The sequence below is a fragment of the Girardinichthys multiradiatus genome, chromosome 4 (assembly GCF_021462225.1).
Source record: "Girardinichthys multiradiatus isolate DD_20200921_A chromosome 4, DD_fGirMul_XY1, whole genome shotgun sequence".
NCBI lineage: Eukaryota > Metazoa > Chordata > Actinopteri > Cyprinodontiformes > Goodeidae > Girardinichthys > Girardinichthys multiradiatus.
In genome coordinates, this window is record NC_061797.1 from 35,531,720 (window position 1) to 35,542,936 (window position 11,217).

At 36.4% G+C, this 11,217-nt stretch overlaps 1 protein-coding gene across 1 annotated transcript in view; it reads right to left on the reverse strand.

The window, feature by feature from the left end:
• Nucleotides 1-7,270, reverse strand: part of nfatc3a (nuclear factor of activated T cells 3a) — a 71,471-nt gene extending 64,201 nt beyond the window's left edge. The window contains exon 1 of the mRNA XM_047363425.1: nt 6,714-7,270. Coding sequence (XP_047219381.1) covers nt 6,714-6,804 — 91 coding nt within the window. The 5' untranslated portion in view covers nt 6,805-7,270. The remainder of the gene's footprint in view (nt 1-6,713) is intronic.
• Nucleotides 7,271-11,217: the final 3,947 nt, after the last annotated feature.

Consider the following 11,217-nt stretch of genomic DNA (forward strand, 5'->3'; position numbering starts at 1 on the left):
TTAATGTGATTCACATTCCTAGGTTCTTGAGTCAATTTAAAATTGCCAATTGAAAATGACTTTCAGTTTAGTACAATGAAATGGCAATCTGTTGAAGTCAAATGCAAAGAAACCAGAAGTACACCTAAAAGCATAGTGTAATGCAGGTTAATTCATAGTGTTCATATATTTAAAATAAGTGAGAAGCAGCCTCTAACTAGCCACTTTCATTTCTTGGAACTTCTTGTTTCTACTAAAAACCGATAAAAGGCATCTTCATTTAGTAATATATGTAATTTCAATTTAAAAGTTGTGCCTTTTTTCACCATTTAATAAAAAAAACGTTAATAGACTCAGTGTCTATATAAAGTAGGGCTACACAATTAGAAAATCTTGCGATGGCAATAATTATGGTACATAGTGTGATTGTGACATGAACCTATCTTCTTCTTTCCTCATCCTTCTATCCTGGCCTTCTATCACTCTGTGACCTTTAACATTTTGGACAATGTCATTTGTGTCCGATGTGAACATCTGCTGCCATGAAACTTTGTCCACCTGCCTAAATATGACATTATCATGTAAAATGCAAGTTCATAACAGTTGAAATATATTGGCCAAACGTCATTGCACTCCAAACAGTCCTTTGCTATATGAACATTGCACACACTGATACACAATGAAAATATATTTGCAATATATTGTGCAACCCCAATATATGGTCTCTTTTTAAAAATTTGATTGTGGATCTCAGTGAGGCTAACCTGTATAAATTCAGGTGAAATAATTAACTAGATGTTTGAATAAATATGTACCCCTGCCAAATCAAACCTAATCAAGAATAGAATAGAATAAAACACTATGAAAATTTAAAATTAAAGCGGTTCAGTTGAATTTCAAGGCCAATGGAATCTTCTTTCTTCAAATAAACTTTAGCTGGTTTTACAGCAGAGTTTTGTTTTTTTTTAAAGAGCAAAACAAACCAACCGAGAAGTAAAACCAGCTAATTGGTACTGATCGGCACTGATCGGTAACACCAGGTCAAATACTGAACAATAAAATTTTTCCTATTAATTAAATGCATTTATGAAAACTATAAAATCCCACCATTTTCAGTCTGTGAATGCATTAACTAAAAGCATGTACTTTGATGCACTATACTTAAATCTGATACAATCCAAGAAAAAGGTACACATGTTTTGATGAATAATTTACTACAACCATGTTTTTTTGTAAAGTGCCTTGAGACAATACTGGTTGGGAATTGGTGGTATATAAATAAACTGAAATAAATTGGATCAAAAAAACTGCAGCACATTTTTCCTCTTTTATGTGTCATAGTCGTCAAAGGAAACAGTCAAAATCTGAAAGATACAAAACCAGAAATTAGTATCGGTCAGGAAATGCCTGATCTATGCATCTCTAAAAACAGTTGTAAGGGATATTCATCTCTGTTTTTAAGATGTGTGCTTTTGTTTATAAAGCCTTTAAGTATTGGGACCCTAATGGCTTAAGAACCACATGCTGAACCCAAGACTTAAAGACAGCAGTTGAAAAATAAAGCAGCTCCATGTCTCCGTTACCAGTATAGTTTTACGCCAAAATATTGATTTAGAAGCTGTTTTTAACACAGAAAAAACCTTAAAATTAAGTTGATTATAGCTTTTGCCATTATCAGTGGCAGCATGTCTGTCCAAAAGCTTTCCAATCTTGGCAGATTTAGACATTTTGTACTGACTTTCTTATAAGGTGATAAATTCAGTTTTTTTCAGATATCTTTGCAGGACAGCTTTACTGCACTTAACATTTCAAAGTAAAAAAAGCAAAAAGGAATAATGATGAATGAAACATACAAGTGATTCTTTAATTTAACTTCAGGGGAAGTTTGCCCAGTGCCTGTGAACCAAACAGTGGAATATTTCACCTCAAAGAACAAACAGTTTCCTGAACAACAACAAAAAAAAAAAAAAACAGAGCGAGACATGCACACAAGCAGACAGAGAAGAAAACATAAAAGATAAACAGACAGGTGTGGTATACTGTACTCTACCATTACAATGATGTTTAGTGCTTTCTGAGATATGCGTAAGACACAAAAGCATAGACTGAGAAAAAAAAAAAACAAGATTCATGCAAAATGGATAACTAAAAACGATGGAAAGGAAGCGCTTCTTCGGAAACTACTCTGAATTAAAATTGTGAAGACCTGAAGTTCTTTGAGCAACAACTGATAATGAGTGACTCAGGAAAATAGAAACTTCAGTTATTCTCATAAGATTTTCCCCCAGTTGCTATGAAAATGAGATTTACCTTCACAGAGGGAGATTAACTCTGAAATTAGCTCTCCTTTATGATGTAAAGGTTATCCAGTTATTAATTCAGACAGGCACCCCCACCCTCGCCACATTTGGCTGAGCAATACAGTCAGAACCAGACGGAAACCACTAGCATAGCAGAGGTTTTATTCCAATGCTTATTCCAAATGCGTTTTTTTCCCCATCCCAACGCCAATTCAAACCTCATCTTTTGAAATCAAGAGGAAAAGTTGATTTAAGAGCCAAAACCTTATGGAGTTGTTTCATTTATCCATGCTGAATAAAAAGGCTGTGGCAGGGGGATTTCACTTGTTCCATTTGTTTCAGCCCAAAGATGAAACAAATAAAGTCTGAACTTAATGCGGATGGATAAACTGACGTGGGTTCAACAGTGGGCCACAAATAATACGTTTATTCTTAGGGGTCAATCAAGACTCTTCACTGAATAACTGAGACCAAATAAGCTGCAGACTTTGTCATCAGCCAGTCTCTCAGCAGTCTCTTCCCTTGGTAAATATGCACTCCTCTGCTATTTTTAAAGCATGCTGAGTATGAAATCACTCACACACTTCAAGCAAAAAGTAGAAATGAAATCTGTGAAATCAGCATTTTTTCTTGTTTATTTTCATTCATCTTGTTCTATACTTGAAATTTTGTTGAAATAAAATATATGTATTAACTACTTTGTTTACAAGAATCATAATTCCTAAACTATGATTTTGTTAAACACATAACTCTTAGTAACTCAGAGATCTTAAATACCATTTAACTAAAACATCTTCATTATAGTCTATTACAAACCATTATGTGTCTCCCTAATGTTACTGTCTGGAACTGGATGGGATGTATTTCAATGTAGTTCGCTAAAACGCTCAATAACTAACAGAGATGTTTGACTTCGTCCATAATTCTTGATCTGTAAAATATGTTCGTTACCTCTTAAACTTTGGCCTCCAAAAGGATTAAACTAGGTCAAAACAAGCTAGATCAGCTGAGATTTACCCTTGACAGTATGCTCCCCTTTAAAAGGACAGTTTCACCTTTATTTAGATTCTAACCCAGAGCATCTTTTTTAGCATGGTACGACTGTAACGTCTGAGACAAGCTTGGTGTCATACGCTTTCTACAATGTACAGTGAGAGCTGTGATGTTTTGCCTTCATTGTGCCCTGACCATTCTGTTTGGAAAGGTATGGATGCAGAGAGGGGGTCAAATTTGAAAATAACATAACAAGGAAAAATTATTTGTGGATAGACGTGCAATCACTGTCGGAAAAGGGTTTTAAAGTAGTAATGTAATGAGCAACACCCTGTCCAAATTCTGTCCTAAACACTCATGTAACATCAGAGACACGCACGCAGCTTCAAATGTGTAGGTGTGAATAAAAAATAAAACAATGTGCAAAAAGCTTTGCTGTATATGCAATGAAATTACCCTTAAAATTAACAAATGTATCTTTACAACCAACAATTCTACCTTTTACAATAGAGCTGCACAATACAGCGAATCACAATAGTCATTGCAATATTCATAATAATATCGAATGATATATATGGTAGGATGTTATTTTTTCAGTGCAAAGTCTGCATGCCAGTAATATATTTGGCCTTTTGGTCTGACCTTTGCTACCCTCATTGCACTCGCTAGATGTATATTTTTAGATGCTGAGATGCATTCACAAAGAGTGATGGGGACATTGTGATGAAGAAGAAAGAAAAGAGTTTAATAAGAGGTCAATAACAGTAGAGATAACATTATCAACATATTCAGCAATAGTATCGCAATGACATGTTTTTCTGATATCATGCAGCCTAAACTGTGTCTAGTAAACTGTTTGTTATATATATAATTTCAACCATCCAAATGTCACGAAATGTCAATGAAAATACAACAAATGTGTCACATCACACAGATAGACATGAAGCTGCAACGACCAATGCATTCATTGTAAAGGGTGGAATAACTTTATTTGTTGGAAAAATCCCTTATATGTAAGATCAAATTCAAATATACACTACTGGTCAAAAGTTTTAGAACACCTTTCTCAATTAATGGTTTTCTTCATGTTTATGATTATTTACATTGTACGTAGATTCTCACTTTAAGGCATCAAAACTGTGATTGAACACATATGCAATTATGTAGCACAGAAAAAAATGTAAAAGAACTTTAAATACGTTTTATATTTTATATTACTTAAAGTAGCCACCCTTTGCTGTGATGACTGAAATATTAACCTTTGGCCGTCTCTCAATGAACTTCTAGGAAGTTCTTTCAAGACTGTTTGGAAAACTATTTCAGACGACTACCACGTGAAGCTCGTGGAGAAAATGCTAAGAGAGCAAAGCAGTAATTAGGGCAAAGGGTGGCTATTTTGAAGAATCTAAAATACAAAAATGTTTAGATATTTCACACTTTTTGTTTACTACATAATTCCATGTGTGTTCATTCACAATTTTGTTGCCTTTGGTAAGAAGCTACAATCTTAAACAGTCATGAAAGTAAAGAGACCCATTAAGTGACAAAGTGTATCTAAAACGTTTGGCCAATAGTGTTTTTATATATTGTTTTTCAACATTTATAGAGGCTTTGTGATCATTTGGAGCCAAAATCCAAACTGAAGACATTGTGTTGTGGCTTTTGTATTTTGTAGAACTGACTGGGCCACCGTAGATATTCTTTTACTGACATCTTTGACATTACTGTTTTAAAGCACATGAAACATATGCGAAGGACTCAAAGGCTTGAAAAGCAATTTCAATAGCAACTTACTGTCTTGCAACCACAATAAAGCCAACAAACCTTATTGAACTTACATTTTCATTAATTATAGATTATTGCAAAATGAAATTGCATTCATTCAAAAAGAAGAAATAATGAATATAAAGAGAGATGTTAGGTGATACAAGAAAATTTGTTAGTATAATGCTGTGAGCCTCGTCATTACTTGCCTTCTCATTTTGAAACAAAGCATGAGCCGGTTACCGGTGCTCAAAGTATAGCAAAGTTTATGTTACACGGTAAGTTATAGTTTCAAACAAGAAATTTTGGGTATACCATTCCTATGGTTTAATGTCCTTTTTCTGAGATGCCAGAGAGAGTACGGATGTGTTTTTTGGCTGTATGGACTGCAAAGTAGTGTAGTGCTCCCCCTTCCCCACATGTTGCTGTGTACAGGCTACAACACTTTTCTCATGCTTACAAAAAAGATCAATTCTGCTATTTAGAAATATTTCTAATTACAAAAAAGACTCTTATGGTGTGACGACCAACATAACTCTATAAGATTATGCTACTTTAAACATAGCGAATGTTCTTTTAGCAAATGTTAAAACAATATTAACATATTTATAACTGTAATAACCAATATGTTATAGTTTTTAGCAGCAAAGTAAACAAATTCACTTTGCCATTAGAAATGCACTGGAAATTTTTTAAATACAAAAAAAAAAAAACACACACACACACACATGCAGTTATCCGCTCCAAACACAACTGTTTTTAAAACACTGCAACTTGTTTTGTAAATAAGGTAATAAACGTTTTGACAACACCCTCTCTTACCAAGCAGAAATGTGGCACAATGACATTCAGGCTGTTCCCACTCTGGCATACCTCACGTATGCCACATGAACCAAACTAAAACACACCCAAAATCCAACAAGATGCCAGGATAACAGCTGGATGGACAAACGATGGCAACTCAAAATCAAACTGTACATAACGCCACAAGGATGTATGCTATTCCATATTGTTTGTAGGTTCATTTGTTCATGTTTTATAAAACCCCTGCAGTCTTTTGAGCACAATCTTTTTGTTAGTCTTTTGTTAGCTGAATAAAACCTCTTAAATTGAGTGTATATACCCACCATGCATTCCAATAATCACTTATTTCAATTGTTTTCAAGAAACCATAGAAGCTCCAACTCTATCTTTAATAAAGCAGAATATGCATTGATTCATTAATGTGTGATGTAAGGCATGGTTGCATATGTTTTGACTGTTAGAGGGAATATACCACCCACGCTTTCCCCGCCATCACTCTACATTAACGCCTTCGCAGCTAACAGGTCTATAAGACATAAAACGTCTCATTGAGTGGCAATAACCGCATTTTTGCTAACCTGCTAACTTAGCGCAGCAAGCTAATGGCAGCTGGAATGTGAACAGTACCCTAAAATTTCAATTTAAAAAAGGATTAATAATGTGTAAATTGTTAAAAATGATTTTAAAAAATCAGCATGGAGCTCAGACTGGTTCTTTTATGTTATGTTTATGTTTATTGCGAAAGTTGCCGGGTAAAGTTAGGGCAACAAACAGATGAGTAAGTTACGTTAGAATATTGCGCCCTAAAGTTTACTACCCGCACTTACAAACACGCCGTGTAATGCCTGTGTGCAGAGCGAAAAACGCACTGACCTGCGGGCCCTAAAGGCTGCTGCTGCCCGTCCTCTCCGAAAATCAGTCTGAAGTCCAGCTCCTCATTCCCGGGGCAGTTTGCAGTAGTCATCGGGTTTGACAGCTCGGGTTCTCACCCCCTCCGCCACTCGACTGTCGACCGCTGGGAGCAACTTGCGACGTCCGAAAATGTCACAACATTTAACGACCGCCGCGGCGCCAAAACTTTAAACTTTTGCTCATTCAATTCAGCTTTCTGTAACACACACGCTGTCGTTTTTAAATCTAAATCCAAAAGCAGACACCTCGCACGTCTCTTCTCTCTCTTTCTCTCTTGTCCTCCGGCAGTTAACGAGCGAAATTCTGGCTTGAACTTTCAGAGAGAGCCGCCTGCCCCCCTCTGCCTCTCCTTATCTGCTTTCCTCTGTCACAAAAATGAACAATAAACCTGTGTTTGCCTCTTTGGTTAACGCTCGCCGAAAAGGCACCGAAATCCCCGTGTAATTGTACGGTTCCCTTTGCCTCCTCCTGTCCGTTTCTCTGTCTCTCTCCCTAGAGCTCCGATCCCAACTTTTACTAACCCCGCGTGACAAGGCAGTTCCAGCGGTGACGTCAGCAGACACAACACAACACAGGGCACGCACACGCGCTCGCTTAATCGGCCTTAATAAACAATTAAGTTGGTAAACAATTACAAACACGCCTTCAAGATGCATAAATATATCGTTTTGTTTAAATGTTACAAGTTTTGCAATAAATTAAATACTAGAAAATTACAATAATAAACATTCAATATGTATTAATCACATCACACTGTAAATATTTGCCTAAAACCTCTTAGTAATGCATTTATTCCCTATAATAGAAAACTGGAATACACAAATGATTTTAGCATAACTTCTTAACTAATTGGATGTTCTTATCAGAATAACGAAAACTAGAAAACAAAACAAATGATAATTTTATTTTCGTTTAAAAATAATACAAAATATTGAATTGAAAGGTTGGCCTATTTTTTTTTTTTTTTTTTTTTTTTTTTTTTTTTCCTTTTTGTTGCTGTCGTCAAAAAGCGATAAGCAGAATTTTTGATTTGGTTATTTATTTCATATTTAAAATAAACACTAGCAAAGTTAAATGGAAAAACTGGCCCCTTTTTACACTCTCATCAACTTGTGCTAGCAACATGTTTCATCCCAGGACATCAATGTCATAATTATGTAGAAGGGATGACTACTACAGGAGGCCTTCAACAAGGGGCTCAGATGTACCAAAAAAATGCTGAAAGATTTTTTTCGAATATTAACTCGCCCACATTCAGCAAAATTTGAGATATGCATTTGCTTTATATTTTCCTGTTCTGCTCTTTTTTATCCTGTAGTGATTATTTACATTGGGCAACACCTTTGATGTAAACAGCGCCTCCTACAATCCGGGTATTTGATGGTCGCAGAATTTAGTGTACAGAAAAAGTTAAAAATTTGTCCCTTTTTTTTTTCTCTTTGTGGTGAGTTTTTTTCATCTATCTCTGACTGCAAAAAAGGAAAAAACGGATTACATTTCAGTTTAATGTTTTGTATTTTAAAACAACAAATAAACATGTTTTTTATTTTATTATTTATTTATTTTGCTAGTTTCTAACTTAGAAAATCCTATTAACAAAACATGTAGTGACCATAAACCATGGCATATGACTTTAGTTTTTGTTGTAGTTAAGTTTTCCATGAGGTACTGAGATAAATGCTTAAAAAATACTGAGATCTTACATATGATTTAAATCAACTGTGCTTCATTATAACAGGAGTTAAAGCTTTGTTTATATTTATATTTGGTTCAGTGTTCTACTTGGGCCAGTTGACTCTCATGAAATAAGATAGATGATAACCCCTGATCTGACCAAATTAAGTGTAAGCAACCTCCTGCTGGTAGATAATATGAACTGGAGTAACAAACCACATTTTCAAGGCGTAGCCTATGAAAAGGACATCAGAAATATCTTAAATCTTCAGTTGTCAATATAGGTACAAAATTTGCTGAAATAAGTTAACGCCTCATCCGTGCTTAACGCCCCATGACTGGCAATGAAAGGAACAAAAATGCACAGGTCCACAATGTCAAAGGTGCAAATGACCAGCACTCAGCTGTTTTATCTTCGTTTTAAAATACAAAATTTTAAATTGAAATAATTGTTGTTTTTCTTTTTTGTGGTCACAAACACGAAAGCAGAAATGTAAATTTGATTAGATTTTCTTTTCATGTTTAAAATAGTACAAAAAATGGCATTGGCAAAGAGAAATAAAATTATTGGCCCATTTTCTCCTATTCTGCTTCACCCTGTGACATCACGGCCCATACAGGTCCTTCTCAAAATATTAGCATATTGTGATAAAGTTCATTATTTTCCATAATGTCATGATGAAAATTTAACATTCATATATTTTAGATTCATTGCACACTAACTGAAATATTTCAGGTCTTTTATTGTCTTAATACGGATGATTTTGGCATACAGCTCATGAAAACCCAAAATTCCTATCTCACAAAATTAGCATATCATTAAAAGGGTCTCTAAACGAGCTATGAACCTAATCATCTGAATCAACGAGTTAACTCTAAACACCTGCAAAAGATTCCTGGGGCCTTTAAAACTCCCAGCCTGGTTCATCACTCAAAACCCCAATCATGGGTAAGACTGCCGACCTGACTGCTGTCCAGAAGGCCACTATTGACACCCTCAAGCAAGAGGGTAAGACACAGAAAGAAATTTCTGTACGAATAGCCTGTTCCCAGAGTGCTGTATCAAGCCACCTCAGTGGGAAGTCTGTGGGAAGGAAAAAGTGTGGCAGAAAACGCTGCACAACGAGAAGAGGTGACCGGACCCTGAGGAAGATTGTGGAGAAGGGCCGATTCCAGACCTTGGAGGACCTGCGGAAGCAGTGGACTGAGTCTGGAGTAGAAATATCCAGAGCCACCGTGCACAGGCGTGTGCAGGAAATGGGCTACAGGTGCTGCATTCCCCAGACCTGGGCTACAGAGAAGCAGCACTGGACTGTTGCTCAGTGGTCCAAAGTACTTTTTTCGGATGAAAGCAAATTCTGCATGTCATTCGGAAATCAAGGTGCCAGAGTCTGGAGGAAGACTGGGGAGAAGGAAATGCCAAAATGCCAGAAGTCCAGTGTCAAGTACCCACAGTCAGTGATGGTCCGGGGTGCCGTGTCAGCTGCTGGTGTTGGTCCACTGTGTTTTATCAAGGGCAGGGTCAATGCAGCTAGCTATCAGGAGATTTTGGAGCACTTCATGCTTCCATCTGCTGAAAAGCTTTATGGAGATGAAGATTTCATTTTTCAGCACAACCTGGCACCTGCTCACAGTGCCAAAACCACTGGTAAATGGTTTACTGACCATGGTATCACTGTGCTCAATTGGCCTGCCAACTCTCCTGACCTGAACCCCATAGAGAATCTGTGGGATATTGTGAAGAGAACGTTGAGAGACTCAAGACCCAACACTCTGGATGAGCTAAAGGCCGCTATCGAAGCATCCTGGGTCTCCATAAGACCTCAGCAGTGCCACAGGCTGGTTGCCTCCATGCCACACCGCATTGAAGCAGTCATTTCTGCAAAAGGATTCCTGACCAAGTATTGAGTGCATAACTGTACATGATTATTTGAAGGTTGACGTTTTTTGTATTAAAAACACTTATTTTATTGGTCGGATGAAATATGCTAATTTTGTGAGATAGGAATTTTGGGTTTTCATGAGCTGTATGCCAAAATCATCCGTATTAAGACAATAAAAGACCTGAAATATTTCAGTTAGTGTGCAATGAATCTAAAATATATGAATGTTAAATTTTCATCATGACATTATGGAAAATAATTAACTTTATCACAATATGCTAATATTTTGAGAAGGACCTGTATATGGCATGGGTGAGAGTTTTTGTCTCCAGCACAATTTCTTGCCCCCTTTCCTACCTACACGGTTCCATTACATCGCTTCCTACAAGCTTTTTGTACACATAAAAAAACAATTTCATTCCCAAGTGTGTACTGCTTTGTCCCATCAAATTAAGTCATAGCTTTCTACTTCCCATTGGGAGTGCTTCTAATTTTTGTGGCATGACCATTTGGTGAGTAAAAAAAGATAGTTTGTAGCCACATTTATGTTTTGTGGATTGAAGAAAGTATAAATAACTATAGAATTATAAGGGAAGAACGACTCAATATTTTCCCATTACTGTAAATAGAGGGCTAAACCATGTGATATATTAAATCCAGGTAGAAAAATGTAATTGAGGTGGGTATGAATCGATGCATGGTTACAAAAAAGTTGTGTGTGAAAAGGCCAAAACTACAAAGGTATGGTTAGGGGTAAAAGGATCAGCACCCATAGGGGTGGCACTCAATACAACAAACATGCGACATGTTCTGTGATGAAGAAATGCGTGGGACAACACCTTTGAGATGTAACAAAGAATGAGTACCTCCTTCAGTCACAGTATATGAGAAAATGGTCCAACTGTGGT